The sequence below is a fragment of the Apostichopus japonicus genome, chromosome 13 (assembly GCF_037975245.1).
Source record: "Apostichopus japonicus isolate 1M-3 chromosome 13, ASM3797524v1, whole genome shotgun sequence".
Lineage (NCBI taxonomy): Eukaryota > Metazoa > Echinodermata > Holothuroidea > Aspidochirotida > Stichopodidae > Apostichopus > Apostichopus japonicus.
In genome coordinates, this window is record NC_092573.1 from 22,293,024 (window position 1) to 22,313,586 (window position 20,563).

The 20,563-nt window shown below is 37.4% G+C and overlaps 1 protein-coding gene and 1 long non-coding RNA gene across 2 annotated transcripts; one reads left to right on the forward strand and one right to left on the reverse strand.

Moving 5' to 3' along the window:
* Nucleotides 1-1,222: 1,222 nt before the first annotated feature.
* Nucleotides 1,223-12,161, forward strand: LOC139978731 (uncharacterized). The gene is made up of 2 exons (XR_011796998.1): nt 1,223-1,330; nt 12,000-12,161. It is a non-coding gene; the product is annotated as an uncharacterized lncRNA (long non-coding RNA).
* Nucleotides 2,429-19,615, reverse strand: LOC139978722 (organic cation transporter protein-like). Its single transcript, XM_071989176.1, has 10 exons — nt 19,162-19,615; nt 17,951-18,370; nt 16,592-16,822; nt 14,526-14,722; nt 9,874-10,110; nt 8,348-8,482; nt 7,350-7,435; nt 4,419-4,518; nt 3,617-3,689; nt 2,429-3,219 (listed from the first exon to the last, which is right to left on the reverse strand). The coding sequence occupies exons 2-10, from the start codon at nt 18,293-18,295 to the stop codon at nt 2,860-2,862; spliced, it is 1,764 nt and encodes a 587-aa protein (XP_071845277.1). The 5' UTR covers nt 18,296-18,370; nt 19,162-19,615; the 3' UTR covers nt 2,429-2,859.
* Nucleotides 19,616-20,563: the final 948 nt, after the last annotated feature.

Below are 20,563 nucleotides of genomic sequence, written 5' to 3' on the forward strand. Positions count from 1 at the left end.
TTTTTGGCAAAACTATAACTTTATATTAATTAACAACAGAAAATTGAACGGAAAATTCAAAACAGAAATTAAAGAACGAAAGGATGTTTTGCTAGCTTAGATGTGAATCGGCGAGGCTGACCTTGGGGTTAAAATTCCTGATTAACAAAAAAACTTCCAAAGTTTACTAGAAAAGGTATATGCAAATGAGTTAAAAGATAAAGAAAATGAGCTACAGACCACGTTAGTAAACAGTGAGCGATTCTTACATTTTAGTCCATAAAACCGTTTTCATTAGGTTAAACGCTCATATATACACAGCTAATATATTAAATTTAATTGAGTTCCTGATACTGTTTGCTGGTTCAATTTTATTAATGTATGTATTTACGACGATTATTTCTACTCATGCGCATCAAGTTATTACGGCGATTATTTCTACTCATGCACATTAAGTTATTACGACGATTATCTCTACTCATGCGAATGTTTGTAACGTAATGCAGCAGCTTCTTACAGTAACATTATAAAATTTAAATGTAGTTCTATAGAACAACGCTTACTATAGTATGTAGCTTAGCATAAATATCATCGTATAACCGTATTTGTGAACGTAAAGTATAAAAACACTTTGATTTAACCGAATCGACTATTTATTGCTACAATGCGACACTATTTCAAAAAGGGGGCGCTGTTGCATTTAACAGTGTAAACGCTTGACACTTAAAAGAGTTGTTCAGAGTTGCTTTGATATTTTTCGAGAAAAATACATGAAAGCAAAAATACTTCACCAAAGCAAACACTCATATGAAAGTACAGGTTAAGAGGAAATGACGTTTGGAAATTACCTCAATTAACATCCAAACTTAAATGGGTACGAACATGGCTATGACGTCACGGATTCGCAGGCGTTGACATAAGGCTTCAAACATTCCAAAGAAGTATTTGTAATTTTAAATTCCTTTCACTGATTACAACTTGTATTGGTCCATTCTTTTATCGGAAGTTGACTTATTCACAGATTAGAGGTAAACGTGAATGAGCCTCTCAATTTTATTGATTACTTATTGTCTTTAAGCACCGATAATTATCTTCATTAACTTCACGGGACTTCTCTATTACGCTCTGTTATAAGTCATAACACTACGTAAATAGGGCACTACATTTATGTAGAGGTAAATGGTCTGAAATCTTGCTATCCTGTAATTGTTATAGAAACTGGCTTTGTTTTTTTTTGAAACAGGGCCCAGCGATAGAGGAGGCCATAGAAATAATTTGGGCTGACTGGACAGAGTATAAATTCGTCACGTCACAACCATGAGATCGTATGCATAAATTGTGTGAACTTGAGGTAAGTTTCAAATGTCATTTTCTCTCAATCTGTAAATCAGATATGTATATGTGTTGGTCAGTTGGTGAAGTGTTGTTTAGTAATTTTCTGGTTACCTTTCATTAATATGAAATACCCCTGGACCAGTCTTTTCATGGTAAGCCTATACGATATATAGGACAAAATCTTGTGATGCATGTTTTTTCAAAATCTTCTAATTTACGATGATGCCTTTATTAAACCTATGAGGAAGGGAAGCAATGAACCTTAAAGAGGAAACGAATGCTGAGTTGTGATCGGGAGGGGTGTTGGGGTAGGGCTGAGGGAAGGGAATATCATGATGTGGCCTTATCGTTCATCGAATAAAAGGAAAGGGAAGGAGAAAACAAAACAAAACAAAGTAGCAAAACAATGCACTCAAATTATGACAAGTCGAGAAAAACTAATTTTTTATAGCAGTTTACAAACACGTGTGTATAGGTCTAGGCAATTGTCAATGCGCTGTTCAAGTTACACAAGAGATATAGGGAGATGATAGATGGATTGGGGGGGGGGGGGCAAGGGGGTTGAGGGAGCAGCATTTTCTCAAGGGGTTCTTGGATGGAGGTCGGTTCGTCGTAAGTACAAATAGTTTTAAAATTTATTCCTTAATTCCTTTGTCTCTAATTAGGTTGGGTGTAGTTCAATGTACTGTATTGGTTTCTGGAATCCGGTCCCCAGACACATTATGCCAGCACTTATCTAGCATAGCGATATATTGGACAGTGAAATGTTTCCTCCGGGGAAAATTAGACATCTGTAATAACCAGTACATCCAATGTAGTCTTCGTATACAAAACATTCATAGATGTCCCCCATATAACACTCTTCATGTTCGTGCTTCACCAACTGTCATGAGAGGAGCGTCTCTTCAGAGAAATACAAGAATTCTTTTCATTAATTACTGTCAGTTGTAATAGAGTTATAATCTTATGTAAGTTGACGTCACACACTATAACATTTGCTTAAGTTATTGCCAGGGTTGTTGAATCGACTCAGACTCGAATCACAATTTGTCTTGACTTGTGACTTGACTTGACCTGAATTTATTTGACTAAAATGATAACGCCAAATGAAGAGGGAGGTATGACTACATTTATTCAACATTTATTCCACGTCAGAAGCTTAACTTCCCATCCTCTGGTTATAAATGAGGAAAATTCGGCGCCGGTTCGTTACATTTAAAGTTAGGTTTGGCGGCGTGCTTGTCCTAACAAACTATCGCGGGGTGTTGCCACGGCAACCAAGATGGTACTGTTGCTCAACGTCAGCCGTCGTCAAGAAACAGCTTTTTCTTGTGTTTCCATCACGACCCACCATTTTCTACATCTTTTATCATCTAAAATGAGCCCCACTGGAACCTTTCAAATATAGTTAATTATAGAAGATATATAATTTTCGAGGACCATAATATATTTTTTCTTTGGGCAAAAAGAAACAAATTTAAGTATTTTTGTATATATATATATATATATATAGCTCAGTTAAACAAACTGAAAGTGTATTTAGAATTAAAGTTGCGTAGTTTCAAAGGCGTAATTTTCAGTTCCAAGTTTTGCTGACTGTTTGGATACATCGCTGTTATTTAACTTCTCCGGATCAATATTCTCGTTTGCGGTGGCGATATCTCTGCTTATTGATGATGGTGCTATTACCTCGCTAGTATTAGATCTCGATTTAGTGGTTCCTCGTGGTAATCTGCAACCGTTTCTAAATGTAATGATTCGTCGATTACGAAATAATTCTTGTAGATCTTCTCTGGTTGTTGGTTGAACAGTCCCTAATGTTTCAGGTAACAGAAATGTTAAAAAAGCCGTCAGTCCTGCTACGAACGCCATGAAGCTAAACGCTAGACTAGGGTATCTCTCATCCTGTATAAATGATAATACATGGCAAAGGTTTACGATAATGGATAAAAAATGATATCAAATACTGCCAAAATTACTTGAAAATTGTATTTCGTAACTGCCGATTCAATGAACACATAGATATTTTGTGGTATGATATAGTACACTGCTCTGTTTATAGCAAGGCTTACATGTCAGAACTATACTGACCACGAATTTGTGTCGAGAAATATTAAATGAAGTGACCAATCATGTATTTTATATTTATTTTTATTATTTGTCCATCTGTATAGTTTTTAATATAGTTATAGTTATAATGTTTGCCATGGAAGAAGATCCTGCTAAGATCGAAACTTCAGGCCTTCGTAACTTATACTGTTTTCACTTTTCCTTTTTCGTATATATGAACTTTAAATCTTACCAGATATAATAAGAATGGGGACAGAATGCTACCGAAACGACCAATTAGTTGTACCATTCCCGTCCCAGCGTTTCTGTAAAACAGGTAAAGGAATAGGGTAAAACAATGCACAATGTGGAAAAAGAACCTGTATTGATCTTGCAACCTCTCTATAGGCTATGTTGCAGTGGCTTGCGCAAGCGGGTGGTGGGGGGGGGGGGGGGGGGTAGAGGTCATATCCCTCTCCCCTACCTCCACCGTCAGTGGCGGGGAAACAAACGTCGGGGTTTTATCGTTAACATTCTCACAAGAATTAGACCATTTCTATGGTGTAAACTCCCTCCTTCCATTCCTCTTTTTGAACCTCACACAAAAAAATTCAGAATGTTTATAAGACCTTCCTTGCTTTTAATCCTAATTAGGTATCTAATGTATCGTCTAAACATGCTTCGAAAAGCGTCATTCTTTCTGAGGGAGGACCTCCCTACACAGAATTCGGTTTCACCGACCCCATGGTAACACCCCTTCTTTAAAAATCCTTGATTCGCAGCTGGCCCTTCCCTAAAGCTTCATGCACCTATACCGAACTCAGTCGTACAAAGTGATGTACAAACCCCCCTCCCCTTCCCTCTCCCCTCCCTCCCCATCTTGAAGATCCTGTGCACGTCACTGTGGGTTGGGGGTTGGGCTGTAACACCTAATAGAAAAGCTCATTCCCTGGTTGGTATTCATATGAAGACATGTTAAGTGTCATTTAATTTAAGACCGTTATATAATAAAGATGTTCGCATATTTGGGTATCTTACCGTAAAAGAAATCTTACCGTATTGTGGTAGGAAACAGATCAGATGTTAACAACAAAATCGGAGAGAAATTGAAGGTTATGAAGAATCTTCCAAATAAGGCACAGACAGTAAAACCAACTAGAAAGAGAAAATTAGGAGAGGGTAACGTGTAAAGTTGGATTGTGGCATGGATAGATGAAAATATTAAAGTTCCTCGTAAGGATTACGGTGTTTATTTACGTAAAACTTGCTTCTTTAGATAGAAAGATATATAGAAGATACTGATCGATAATTCAATTTACATAATTTTTTTTTTTCTCTTTTCATCATGTGAATTATGGCGATTGTAAAACAGTCATAATTGGAGATAACGCGTCTGAGTGGTGTCATATAGGAGAAGACGAAGATCGCTCTCAGCTATTTTCGTTTATGCAGTGAGCTTTGAAATGAGCTCTCCTGCATACCCTTGTGCCGTTTTGTTCTCTTCAACATAAGAGTTTCCGATCTCGTCGTGCAGGCATAGTCGTTTTAGCTGGATCTCCAGTTCATGCAATGACTCAGCACGTACACCATACAACTCTAACTTCTAATTGTAAGATTGTAAGTTATCTTATTCAGTGCGTTTGATATAAACGCAACAGTTAAACGTCACTATTGTACGTAGTTTTGATATCACGTGTAACTATATGCTACTGCAATAATGTTATCTATGACCTGTAAGATCGTTAGTAATGCGTGCATCTGGCTGGTGCCCTAACTATACAGTATAAAACCTGTAATATCGAACTCCTTATATACATGACACCGAGGCTATATTGCAGATGGTAAATACGTTATATGAACGGACGTCAAATCCAAATGAAGTTAGATATGTATGTGTGTATAAATGTTCCGCGCAATTTACCGATCTGCGCTATCTTAAGATTGCGCTGCGCGTTCTTAGGATTCTATAATTGCGCACCGATCTTAAGATTGCGCAAGCTGTTAATAGCAAGCTGCTAGTGTTAACTGTAGGCCTATACGGGAAAGAACATGGCAGGAAGGGTCAAGGTTTTTCTTTATATCAAACACACCAAATTCTACGCAACACAAAATGAATAAATATGGGTAGCCATTAGGGCTGTGAGTTTTCGTTTAAAGACTTAAACGGCCGATTTTTCGTTCGTTTAAACGTCCGCGAAAATCGCGAAAAAATGGTTTTAGACCGAAATCGGACTTTCCGACCAAATTTCGGTACTATTTTTTATTTTAAGAAAAACGAAATGTGAATTGCAAATACTGGAAAAAAAAAACAAAGTTAAAGCTTCCATCCATCATTTGTTGACTTTGGCTTCTCCTATTTTCTGTTCTCTTTGCAATGTGAAAGTAAATTGCAACAAGAGAAAGCTTTTCTGCTAGACGACATTATCAGCTACGATCGGCACCCGCTATATACCAGTGCTGAGTGCCAAAACTAGGCCTAACATTGGGAATGAAGACGAATATCATACATTGTATGATCCTGTAAGCTTGAAATTATCTATATATTGTATAAATGTTGCCAGCCACTGCAATGAGAATTCCAATGCTTTTAGTTTTTATGTGTTGTGCTGTAAATAAAGAACCTGTTAACACAATTGACAATTTTTTATTACATGAATTTCTTAAACTCTAATCATTGACAGGATGTGTTTTAATAGATCCTTAGACAGAGAGGACATCGATTAATAAGAATGATGAAATCCGACTGAAAAAGGAGACTGGTTGCTGATCTTCTTTAGTGCTGTCCTTTAGTAGTGTCACAGTTCAACCTGAAAAACTAAGATTAATATTTAGAACATGCATGAAATGAGACAAAATTGATCTCCATCATAAAGGAAATCAACATGCCCAATGAAATCTGATGTTTTAGAGGGACTCTTGTTGTAGGCTATACAACTTTTATTGCGAAATAAAGAAAAACATTTAGAAAAAAAACCTGCTTATAGCCGTCCCTTTAAGTACTTATTATACCTACGAACTGACGTGAATTATCTCCACCTTGGCATCCCATAGGATTGATGATGACGTCAGTTGAGTGTTGCAGAAAATTAATGAGGTACCGACACCATCATTTGATTCAGATACTCCATACAGCTACGATCGCAAGATAGCGCAGTATCGATAAAACGCGCAAGACGGGCCTTGCGCAATCTTAAGATCGGTGCGCAATTATAGGATTTTAAGAACGCGCAGCGCAATCTTAAGATAGGGCAGATCGGTAAATTGCGCGGAACATAAATACTACGATCTCAATTATATTATATATATATATATATATATATATATATATATATATATATATATATATATATATATATATATATATATATATATATATATATATATATATATATATATATATACATATATATATACATATATATAGGCAAATATATACATATATATATACATATATATATATATATATATATAGGCCTATATATACATATATATATATATATATATATATATATATATATACTCATTAGTTTTCGTGTATACATTTTGATTGTACACATACAGACACATTGGTGTGATCTATTGTAGGCCTAAGTTAAGTCCATACTGTCTCTAGTTATACGCTAGATTCAGAATGCGACTCAGATCCCTATACCTACGTTAGTGTAGACGGACGTTTTATCCCAGAGGATCGAGTGGTTTTTTTATGTGATCGTCAGCGAATCCAAGATAACCCCGGATCGCACATGCCCCCCCCCCACCCCCTCTTGTATTAACGTGTATAGCCAACAGAATTATATTGCACAATCAACCATGGTGTATAACGAAGCATTTCTTTTGATCTGTGTCCGATTCGGATTGGTGTGTAATGCATGCATGCCGAGACATTTTAACTCCCTTGATTGAATCTGGATCTAATGACTTGAGCCTGAGTCGGCCAGGCTATTCACGTCGTAGACAGTTATAACTCTATAATTCCCTGTACTCACTTGTTCCAGCTTCAAGGATGAGCATACCTACCATCATTAGACTCCCTAGAGCAAAAGCGATTGAGCACGGGATCACACTGCCACTTCTGTTGGTCGAATGTAAGGGAACAAAAATATATGGTGTCATCAATACAGGAGAAAAGAAGAATTATTTGAGAACATATGAAGTATCTATGTGTCGTGAAGAGTTGTATACAATGGTTAAATCATCAATGAAGCTGTCACGTGTACAGACGGCGCACAGTGGTGTATGCAGTATTGTGCAGAACTATAAAGCGGTGTATAGGATAGCGTGCAACGTTGCAAGTAGTGAAATGTGGTGTGCATTGGTTGCAGCGGGTGTACATGGGTGTTCCGATAGCTAGAGTGGTTTACACTGGTTTAAATAGGAGTTTTAGTGGTGCAAAGAAGTTAACAGTTAGTGTAAAGGGTTGGGCAGGATGGTCCCTCTTGTTAGTATATCTTCGGAGTTGAACGATTGTTTGAAGAGGTGCACATCGGTGGGCAGAGGCCTAGAGTGGTGCAAATTGATGTAAAGTGGTGCATAGTAGTGCATAGTGAGTGTAAAGGATGGTGTACACTCTTGTATGGTGGTTAAGTAAATCTTTAGAGGCGCACACTGGTAGAGAGAGATGCACAGTGGTGTACAATGGTGCTCAGGGGTATGGAGTGCTGGGTAGTTGTGTACAGTAACGTGCACTGGGGACAGTGTAGCTTGTATTGTACAATTTGCGTATGAGTATTTTTGAATTAGATGGCTAATTGTCTAATTATCACTCCTCGATGTCTGACAATAATGTTAAGTTTCATGTCTTCAAAAGGAATTTTTGAAAGCTGTAACTATTCTTGAGCACGCTAAAAGTTTGGTCAATGCAAAGTGAAAAATCAAATTTATATATGTCCGATAATATCAAGACATTTCAATGTATAAATACGTATTTCTTTTTTTCTTTTCTTTTTTCTTTTTTTTTAAGAAGAACAAATAAAATGATATTTACCTGCTCAATAACCACAAAGGAATGATTCTCGCGGGAAGTTCGAATAAACTGCTAATGAAAAAGTTTAGATAAGGATCGCCTGCTAGACTCCTTGTACTTAGCGCAAATCCAAAATATACCAGAAAGAAAGAAAACCTGCAGGAAAACAACAACAAAAACAACAACAAATTCAACAACAACAGATATTTGAGTTCAATTTATACCTCCGTATTATAACTTTCGAAATAAAATTTGTGCATTTATGATAAATATTAGAGGAAGGGAAGATTGTAATTTAAGCAAATTTTGCTGTCAGTGCAGACGTTGTTGTTTTTCATTATGTCAAACCAAGCACAACAGTTCTTGAAAATAACAACACAACCGATGCGAACTGACGTATAGCATTGTTTTACACATTATTCTATAGTAGCCGTGTGTAGCACTATTGAAACGGATTACAATATCATTACAGCGTGTTTGATATTATATTTGTACTGTGTATTATTCAGGGTTAATAATAATCAACATTTTTTATTTAAAAAAAAGAATTTTTTTTTGTTTAATTTTTTTTATTTATTTATATTATTTTTTTTCATCATTATTATTTTATTATACAGGGTTCTGATCCTTGTTCTGAAGACTAGTTATAAAATGTCGGCATGCGATAAATTATGACCATAATATATTTTGCTTTTTAAGGTTAGTTGGTTTTATTTATAAGCAGTTGTAAACAAAGAAAGGTTAGGAGTTTCTTGTCACTTTATACTAGGTCGTACACATATGACTTAAGCTTTTATGCATCATTACACTTCTATATAATAACTGCACGATACAACAGACTGGGTTCAAGTTCTGGCTCGAGTCCATGTTTTGAGACTCGACACTTCAACACTATGATGCATGTATGGTACGGATAGCATGGCACGGAACTTAATGGTTCTCACATGAATCGGTTATTATGCTCTGGAAGATCTACTTATACAAGTTTTAACGGATGCATTTTTCAGTAAAGTGCACATGATATCAAAGGTGTGGGGTGGAAGGGGGGAGAGGCAAATTCTGAATCCCCCGACTGATTTAAAAAGGAGGTTGTGTTGCCTTGGGGTCGTTGAAGCCATCTCCCCTGTATGGGATCTATATGGGGTCCTCTCCCAGAAGTTATTAAAAGGTACAATCTGAGACGTAAAAATTTGACTATATAACTTAGGTATATAGTTAGGTATAGTAACGCAATCATTGTGCTAATGATATAGGTTTTGCGTGAGACTGAATAAGAGGGGGTGGATGTACTACCGGACCGATTGTAAAATATCTTCCCTCCACGACTAAACGTTCTCCACCGTCTGAAGATGGAGGTGGTGAATGAGGGAGGGAGTGAGGGGTGTGTACCCCCTCTCTATATGTGCACGACGCTTTACAATTAACCTAACTAAATTGATCAGTCCATTCAAGTGGGTCAATCTGCAGTCCATGGAGCCACTTTAAGAGGCGTGGTCATTATCAAGTTTAAAAGAAAAGAAAAAAAGAGCTCTCGCTATAATACTTACCACATTGAACCTAAGACTAACGTCACGGTTAATATAGGTGGTTTGAATAAATCTAGAAACCCTAATGAATTGGTTTCGCTCTTTAAATTGTCTGCTATACTCTGCTCCTTGATGTCATCAAAGAATTTCTCCGGGATGTCATCGGCCTTATTCCTCCTTGCGACCTGCTGCATAACTTCTTCAGCTTTGCTATAGTTTTGTACAGAGAGTAACCAGCGGACCGATTCTGGGAACAACCTTTAAGCAGAAAAAAATAGAAAAACGTATCACTAATATATAGTCAGTCATGTGGCATGTATGTTATCGCTTAGTCATTTGAATTATTTTATTATTTACGGGTAACACCCCCCCCCATACACACACACAAACAAAGGGGGTGGGGAGGGAAATGGAAGAAGGAAAGAAAACCATATTTGAACGTACTCACTTCTTTTGAGTTGAGCAGTTAACAATGTTTTTCTTTAGAGCAGAGTATTCTTGCAATGCATATAGCTGGTCGGGAAAGAGTGCACGGGTGGGGATGGGGGGGGGGTGCTCTCCGAAAAGGTTGAAGATGCAGTCCTTCGTTTTGGAGTGTAAATCAACTTCAAAGTTACAAAAGGGTATAGACATCGGAAGTTATCGATTATTTCTAAATAAAATGTTCTCTTTTGTCTTTTTCTCAATCAATGTAGCACTATACACTCCAACATGGTTAACATCGTAAATATTTCAATGTTAGGATACGGGCCCTACGTATATATGTATACTGTGTACAGAAAACCAAGTGAATGTAACGGCTCCTTGGTTCCATTATGAAGGTTTTGTTATAAGCTATACAAGGGATTTGTGTTGGTTAACTGCTTACTTTAGTATATGATGCCAATTTATGTCAAGTTGGGATCTTATAATTCGTCCCCGTTTTCGCGTAGTGGCGAATGTGCACTTTTGGCGAAATTGAGTTAAATATTGTTCTACCTATTTCGAGGGTGAAGAATCGGTTGAGCCTGGTTAGAAGTTTTAAAACTGTCTATTTTTTTCTTTTTTTCTGACTCATTTCTGACGCATGTCCACCTAAGGCCCACTCTCGTTTTTACATATACTGACGAATACTTTAGTCATCAGTACAACCACTCAGTAACACAATTTGTCTAAGGTCCATACATACCTGCCATTTGAAAACACCCAGGATTATGGGAAGGTAATATTTTTATTATTTCCACCTTTAATTGCTTAATGCAGCATTTCATACACGATAGCATAACTCGTGAAAACAGAATGGCCAGTGGGTCAACAATAATATACCTGAATAGTAGCCTATAGTGTTATGATTGCAGTACATTCGATTCTTGTATCTGTTGCGCGAGTAGCTAGTGACAGTAGACTGGAGTAACGCTATTTATCTCTACTGAATCGGTGTAACAGTGTCAGTACATTTAATTAGAGCTGTGTGTAAATGAAGAAACAGGTGGTGTAAGTCACTGACGGACATTGATGACAATGGGTGTAACTCGTATAAAAATGATGAATGAATCACTCGAATTTTCATTGTGACCGCGAAGACTACAAAACCTAGACCAAGGTTAACTAATTTAAGCCATTCTTGGAGTTAGCCTAACCATATCTCAGGATTGAAGGGAAGGAATCCCAAACCATCACAATGAACGTATATCACCAAGATCCTTGTGATGAACTTTTCCCTAAAATATATAAGTCCATTATCTTGCTCGGTACGGGAGTAAATTGGTTTTAAAAGTCGTGGCATGTAGCTATTTTTGGCCAATGTGTAATGTCATTGTGCCACTTGGGATGATGGGAGGGGGGGGGGGGGCGATATAATGTAATATATTTGTTTCCTGTCTCCTTTTCAATGTGAATGTAAACAGTTCAATAAACAAATACCAGTATTACGACAAATTAAAACATGCAAACGCCAGCTCATTTCCTCCGTTCTTCAATTTCATATTTAAAGAAACGTTAAAAGTGTAACATCTCCCTAAAGAAGTACGGTTTCTCTTAGCTGTTGGCGGCTTTGCTCATCACGAGCATTACTCTAGCCTAACTCAAAACTACCTTTATCTGGCTTAGTAATACCTAGTGACATATTTGAAGTTCACGTACTTTTACATGAAACTTTTCTTCCACAGGCTAAGAAGTTCAAGATCATAGGGGAAGTTATACCAGACCTTTTGGAAAAATAAACCAAGTCAGAATATGGACATACAAACCAAATGAACATCACCAAACTGATACACCCTCAGCCCTGGTTTCCATACATTGGGATTGTTAACCCATAAGGTTGCTTGACATAAGAAAGGAGAAGGCACTTGCTGTTCCAGAACTTAAGTTGCAAGCCACTCGCAGAATCCATATCCATATCAAACGTTTGATTAATCCATGATATTGTGTCTCATTAGGATTGTAAGGAAAGAATTATAACAAAGGCGGGGTCTTTTTCTTGACTCTTCAAGTGCGTTTAATGCTGTCTTGCCAAATCAATAAATGAAGGATCTGTTACGATTTATCAAAGTAACATGTCTTTTCATTGGCTGACACAATTTCTTCAAGGATGGTCCAGACAAGTAAAGTTGGATAAAGGGTTATCGGAAATATCGGAAATAAAGTGGTGTGCCTTGGGGGTGGGGGTCCATTATATGCAATATTATTTACTATATATACTGATGAAATTAGGTCAAACTCACACATTTCTGTTACAGAATATGCCGATGATACTGCTGTATCATGCACAAGTCATAAGAGCGCGGTTGAAACTGACCAATGAAATTTTCAGTGTTCTGTAAATGACATAGTTCCAACATGTGACCGCAAGACTTTATTGCGTAACCCCAAAAATAAAGGAAATTTGTTTTTGAAAATAAAACATAAAACATGAAGGTCTCATTCTATCAAGACCGCAACGTATTATTATTGAGGGAGCTGAGGTGGCTAGAACCTCCAAAACTGAGTACTGGGAGTATACATCGACGACAGTTTGACCTTTTCTTGCAAATTGCATCAAGGTATTAAAAAAAGTATATTACAAAGTATCTAGTGTGGCTTAGGTGCGTCTTTCTTTAACCAAAATGCTAAGGAAAATGTTTTCAATACTATTATTCAACCTGGCACATGTGATCTATACAGTGCCTGTCTGGTACCATTTTATATTGCAAAAAAAGCAAAGAAAGAAGAATGAAGTTTCCTAAATACACATCGGCTATATTTAATTTAGATTGCCATATACTTTTTGAAAAAGTAAATGCTGCTGCAAGACCTGAGTTTACAAGAATGGCTAATAGGATTTACGGTGATCAGAAGCACCCTTTGTATACTGTAATAAAAGTCTCCTGCGAAAATCGAGCAGAAATCTAAGGAATCCCCACAAAATACCGAACGTAAGTTTACAGAAACTCATTTATTTACCGTGCTGCTTTATACATTCCATTCGAGCACTTAGAATGTTTGTTGTAGTCTGTTTGTTATATCGTTTTATGTATTTACTTTTGTATGTGTAGATGTATTTTATATGATATATCATCTTGACATTTTCTCCCCTTTTATATTAGTTATTCTTGGACTGTTCGGTATCCTATCATCTTAAAAAAAACTTTTATATGAGTTATTCTTCTTGTTGAGGTATTATATGACTCCTCTCTATGAATTTTATATGTATACTGGGAGGAAATAAAAAGAAGGAACAACATACTACAGTACAACTTTGAAACACTTGAACAATTGCACAGTTGTTTCCTTCTTTAAATCTGAGGATTCACACGAGGTATAGGGTTGGATACTATGAATGTGCCTGTGAGCGTAACAAAAATTTCACATTCCGTTTAAGGGGATAGTAGGCCTACGGTGGAAAAGCTTCCCAAAGCGTTTGAAAGATACTTAGAAACTATTGTCAGAGACATTTCACGTAATACACTGACTTGAAAATGAAGAATTGCACACAATTTTCCGTAGTCTGTAAGCTTTATAAGAGTTCCGAATTAACAGATTACGCCACTGGAACTATTATTTTTGCAACTGCATGTGTTCAAATTTCATCATATCCCTTCCCCTTCCTCTCCCCATGTGACAGTGAACATTTACGGTGTACCCTAGCTACTACACACAAAAGTGACGAATACAAGTCTGTGACAAGACGAAACTTCAAAATTTAGTTCTAACATAGTGACGAATGTTTGACGAATGTCTAAAATTAACTGAAAATGACATGACATAACGACGAATATGTTTACACTAACTTACTACTTTGTAAGAAATTTTTCGATCAGCAACAAATATGAGAACTCAAAGTTCTATTTGTTATATTTAAAATATTGACAACTTTCGGTACAAAAGATCCTTTTTAATTACGCTATACTAAAGTCAAAATGTGAAAATGTTTAGAGCGCGTTTTCTCAAAACTCACATTTTGAACATTCGTCACTACGCCAGAACGGGGACGAATTATGGTCTTTACAAATAACGCCACCTTATTAAGGCGTAGCACCTTTAATTTACAAAAGAACAATTAGACGACATTTCAAAAGCGAAATTTCGAATCTGCAAGTTCTCATTTGTATCGATTGCTTTTTTTTGACCGTCATTGAGCGATACTTCGTTTTACCTCCTGGAACTGTACCCTTTAAATCGAAAATGAATGTTGCAATGCTGTCATCCAAACGTACCACATAAACGGGACCGCTACTAGGGTTGGTACCATCAACGACGCGTGGAACCATCTCCAATCCCGTATGAAGTAAGCCATAGCCGACAGCACTATCAACCCAAGAGTGAAAAAGATCGGAGGCCAATTTCCAATGTTTGATCGATGTTTTGGTGTCAGGTACTCGAAGATGACTATAACAGACGGTAACCAGAAACCCTAAATGTGGGCGACAAAAGTAGAAAAAGAGAGAGATAAAAGAAAAGTCAATTCGACATTTCGTCTGAGAACATCACGATATACTACCGCAGAATGTACACATCAAAACACTGATCGAAAATGTCGAGAACTTCATAAAATGTTTGCGCTGGAATGCCGCCTTCTTCTATGTAAACCCAGAAGAAAGACCCACCGCCAAGGTAAACTACGGATTCAAATCCCCCCCCCCTCCCCGAACCACCATTTTGATACAATGACACCATGGCATGATTAACACAGCCTGGTCAGTCTAATGTACGTGGCTATACACACCTCCACAAAAAACAATAGGGGTCTTGGAGGTTCAAGTCCATTTGGGATCACTATAGAGGTTAAATTGTGAAAACCTTATAAACACGATAAGTTGGACGAATCTCATATTTATTATGTAGTTGTGACACGTTCAGTAAACGATTTTATTGAGGTCAAAGGTCATTTGGAGTCACCAGACGCCAAATTGTGGAAACCTTGTTTTATAAGCTACCGTATCTCCCACCGCCAGCTTATCAGATAACAAGTGCGTTACGCCTCATACGAATAGGAGGCTGCACGGCAAACAACTCAGTTTTAAAATGTTATTGGCTATGCATATACGCTGTGAATGTCGGAAATCAAGTAAAACGAGTTGTCTAGAACCAGCATAAAAATACTGCACTTTTAATCTGATTTCATAGAGCCCCTTTAACAATGTGTAGAGATAAGCTGTGAATGTCGGGAATCAAGTAAAACGAGTATCTAGACAAAATGCCGGCATAAAAATACTGCACTTTTAAACCTATTTATTTGAGCCCCTTCAACAATGTGTAGAGATATGCTGTGAATGTGTATATTTCATTTACCCATGCACAATCCCTTTCGCAAATCGAAACTCCGAACTGAATTGGTGTTACGAATGAACTGGCTTGGCGGGTTTAGTAAACTAGTTCAGTGAGTGTATTTGCATACGTACTTCAATAGTGTGTCCTTCTTGTTACTCAAGAAGCGCAGACTACATCCAACCATACAGCAACTGATCCCACATTTACCCTGGGTGCTTTGCAGTATTTGAAACCACGAGCTCCACGAAAATTATAGTATTTAAATAGCATATTTACGCAATGTCGATTAAGTATCTCAAACTCCAATGACTACGTTTGACGATGTATGAATACAGTAGTTTATACACACGAATGTTGCACCAGAATCATGACTTGAAGCACATGGTCAAAGGGACCGCGAAATGTACGCAAGTTTGCAACGAAGAAATTAATTTTAACAGCAACAAATACGCACACGAAACAGCACATTTGGCACTTGAAAAACAGCAATGTTCAGTATAAACTCACTTGGAAATTCCTGATAAAAGCCAGTAATAATAATGTTGCAAGAGGTGCAATTTGTGCCTATGGGAAAAGTGTTTTTTTTAAAATATTATTTACAAACCCAACTTAGCTACGTTAAATACCCGGTCAGAGTTTATAGCCACCTGCAAGCATGCAAACAGTTTTCATCTCTCCAGATTAACAGAGAGTAGGTTTCTTTCAGGGTTATCGGTCCATATCGTGTCTTCGTTCTGTGTGTGTTTTGCTGCAGTGTATCTAAGTTTATATACAGTCTTGCGTTGCACTGCTGTATCGCCTGATGAGTGGATCTATCCACAAAACTCTGAGTAGCGAAGCAATGAATTTGCTAGTCTGGAATTTAGTAACCTATAGTGAGATTCACATGCCCTCATACTATGAAACAACATCAATTAGTTGACAACATTTCTTGGTAGGAATGTCTACATGTGGATTTGTTTTGTAAACACATAGCTGCCTGTATTTTGAAGTGGGGTTTGTTACAACTTACCACATGGACCACAGCCAAAAGAAAACGAAGCACGGCAAACATGACGTAGTTGATTGAAAAAGAAATGGATAGACCAATCAAATTGAAGATGACAAGTGACGTCATGAATGTAGGACGTCTGCCCCAGTAATCGGCGATTGGTCCCGCTATTATTGCCCCAACACCAAGTCCGGCCACGACAAGGGACTGGTCTAGGTCTGGTAAAGCACTCTTGTCACACACAAGGTCGAACTAGAAATATAAATGAAAGCAACGAGTAATGTTTAATGTTATGGTTTAATGAATACAAACCAGCCTCATAAATCATTGACTTGATTCTGAAGAACACATAAACACGGTCATATACCGATTAAGCGAATAAAGTTGGGCTAACACGTAGACAAAGGAAATTAAACATTTTTGCTAACATTTGAGTGTTTATGTTTGACCCTGCCGTGACAGTACATGCGTCATTAGATTGGTTTGCTGTGTACCTGCCTGTTAGGGAGCTGACTATTTAAAAATGTCATTAGTTACAATAAGTATAGACAAACAGTGCACGTGAGCAGCCGATCCCGCATTATTTTGTCTGAATGCCAGATATCTTTGTATTGCGGTAGAAAAACGATGAATTTAGAGACAACTTTGTTTCTGACGTGAGATATTTACCCTATACCAGATCTTATAGAACGGTGTACATTCTGCCTTTATATGTTCAAAACATATAAATATAGTCCAATTAATATATGTGAGAATTTTTTTCTTCTCCCGTGACGGCACTTTATCTGTCAGGATGAGTACGAGCAGAGAACAGAACAGAAAATATAAACATCCCATGCGTGACGCGGCAGGGTGAACCCTGTACGAGCCATATTTAGATAATTCAATTTGAGTGGGTATAAATAATCTGCACCAAACACACAAGTGCCTGTATATATTATATACTATACATAATTAACTTATATGTAGTTCAGTTTGAAGTAAAAAAACAGTTAAATCTGAAATCTCTTCCACTTATTCCTTAATTACAGAAGCTTTTATGTTTGCTACACGTGGCCATCACTCCGTCAGCATTGTGTGTGATTCTCGATGCTGGATCACATGCATGACACCGCAGATTTACCAAATGACAGAGCCTATAGACATGACTTTTAATCCATAATAATCTCACCAAATTTGAGCATGAGTTTTATCAGATGTTTGGGGAAGCTGTGCATCACAAAAGATCGCTATGATTTTATTAGCCCAAGGAGGATATTTGGGTCTGTGTCACCTATAAAGTACACACCTATTTATATTTATTATTATTATTATAATTTTCTTTATTATTCTCAGATGGTACATTTACACAGCTCATGACAATAAATTATTATATCTTACCTCACTAACGATAGACTTTCCGAATAAGTCCGTATCGTAATCCCATCCATTCTTGCATGTTTCTGTTTCCCATTCTGTCGAGGTATTCTTCTGATCCTGCGGGATCATGAACTGTTCACAATGTGAGTACGTTGTTTCGTTATTGTCACCCAACTCTAACGGGATCGTCTCACTCAGAGAACCCCACGGGGAAGCTGAGCAGTGATATATCGATAACTCTGCAATGAATACGTTGCTAAGGTTGATCCAGGAAGATACGACTGATACTGCACACCCAAAGAACGTCACGATAAATTGAGTCCTTCCTAAAGGCTTGGTTCTCTTCAGCGCTTCGTCAAATTTCATTTTTATAAGGTGACGTATGGCGATTGGGTCTGACAAACTTGGACTGACGTTACTGCAATCAGCTCATAATAAAATCTGCGATTGAAACAAAGTCTACTAATCTGAATAATTGTCGAAAGAAACCGAAGCCTATGAGGTGATCCAACATACAACTATTGTGCCAGTTTGTATAGAAGTATATACAGTACGGTATCAATACGCAATCTTGTGTAAGAATTAGAGAAAGACTTCTGTTTCATGTCGATTTACAATACAAGAAATCGACTTGTTGTTTACCGTGGTGTCCTTATACCTCCATTGACCTTTGCTCATTGAACTGACCACTATACTAGCGGCGAAGACAAACAATTGTTGACTGCTGTAAAATGACGATGGTATCTATTGGAAAGATTTCGAAGGTGAAGCAAACTATAGCCATTGAATACAAGGTACTTACTGTATGATAAACTACTCCGCGTCAACAGTGAACAAACATCTTTCTCCGTTCCCGGGAGATGTCTTGTACTTCACTATAGCTCATTTTAAAGACTTGAACAAGTCTAAAATGACATCACAGAACCAACTTAGTGTCTGAATAGTTCATGGTATTGTTCTGTATATACTTTTGTTAACATTTAGTATGAATATTAACAGTTTTTTGGGAGCTCATTGTCTTCTATTGTTCTTTACTGTTGTTTTTCTTTTTGCACTCTTTATAGCCGCGACGCTTGATTACTAATTAACCAAACATTACTTAATTTATGTATCTAATGGATATCTGGTGAAATATGGAAATCGTTCCCTTAACATACCTACTTTAAAACAACCATATGCATGCCCTATAGGCTACCTATTTGTAATATTAAATGGCCTAATTTAGTACCTACCTTAATTACAGCCCCAGTGCAATGCAGAATCCAAACTGAAAACGGCTGGAATACATCATGTCCTCTTGTGTAAAGATTTCGCGTCCTCACACATTAGCCCCATTTGTAGCCTATAAGTATGTATGGACTTATTACTAATAATTATATACATACTTATGAGTCGATCGAATGTATGGTATGTTACACGTCTCTCTTATACTGCAAGAAACCATATACGCTATCCTATCACAAGATAGGCCTATATATAACAAAAGGGTATAACTTGAGTCTATATATACGGAGGCCACTAATAATCCCGTGATTCCTTTTGTATTGCCGCACGCAAGTTGAATTACTACAATAGCGAGGTGAGTCCCTTGTAGTGACCAGTATAAGTTCGTTTATGATCGATATAGTAAAGGATCTGAAAAGGCACCAGAAGTATAGGTGAATGAAGAGCCTATACCGTAGAGAAATATAGCCGGGAAAGAGAAGGGACCATGCGTGGGAATGTACCGTATATACTGCCAGCCACTATACAAAGCAGGGATCGGAGAGTTTACTTCAAAAACAGTAACGCTAAGCAGCATGCGATGACAACAGGCAATATCAAAGAATGAGATATAGGTCTACCATGTGTGTTTTAATGACATGCAGAAACTATGCAAAATATATGTAAATTTACCACAGTCAATAAGAAATATTACAGACACGGTCTTGCTGTTTAGGTTTGTTGCTCAGTTAAATTTAAAAATTGTGACTGCATTTCCACAGGCGTTGTTTTTTTTTAAATGCCAATGAAGGCAAAGGAAAAGGGACGCGTTATTTGTGCAATAATGCTGTCTGTCACAGAAGCTGATTCAACATCGAATAACGTTTCCTATACCTCTTGACACTACGAGAGGCATGTGAGCCTGGGCCTTGGAGGGAACAGGCCTATACTAGTAAGTAATGTGTTCCCTGCCGCTGTGATGTGATAGAGCAGGGTTTCCCTAACTCTATCCCCCCCCCCCACGAAGCCCCTGTAGATGTCAGAGTTGTCCACGAACTCCCAACTAACTTTTCGAGACACGATCTGAGTCATTATTATACTATAATACGCATAACAGTGCTTCGTAAAAGATCAAGTTCATAGTGTAGGCCTAATATTGTAATGGAAAAAAAAACAAGAGATGAACAAATGTTTATTTGGAAACTTCAAGATCAGCTCTTTATCTTCACGACGTACTGTCATGCGTACACCTACTTCACTAAAGCCATGCGGCCTGTGTCTGTTTCATAATTCAGTTATTTACCACATGCACGGTACGGTACTTTTATGGCAACATATGCGTATGGAACGCGAAAAGACTTTGTCGATAGGTACGACATTGTACATTACTTAATTATATGATATATCAGTACTATAGTACTCTAGTTTTAA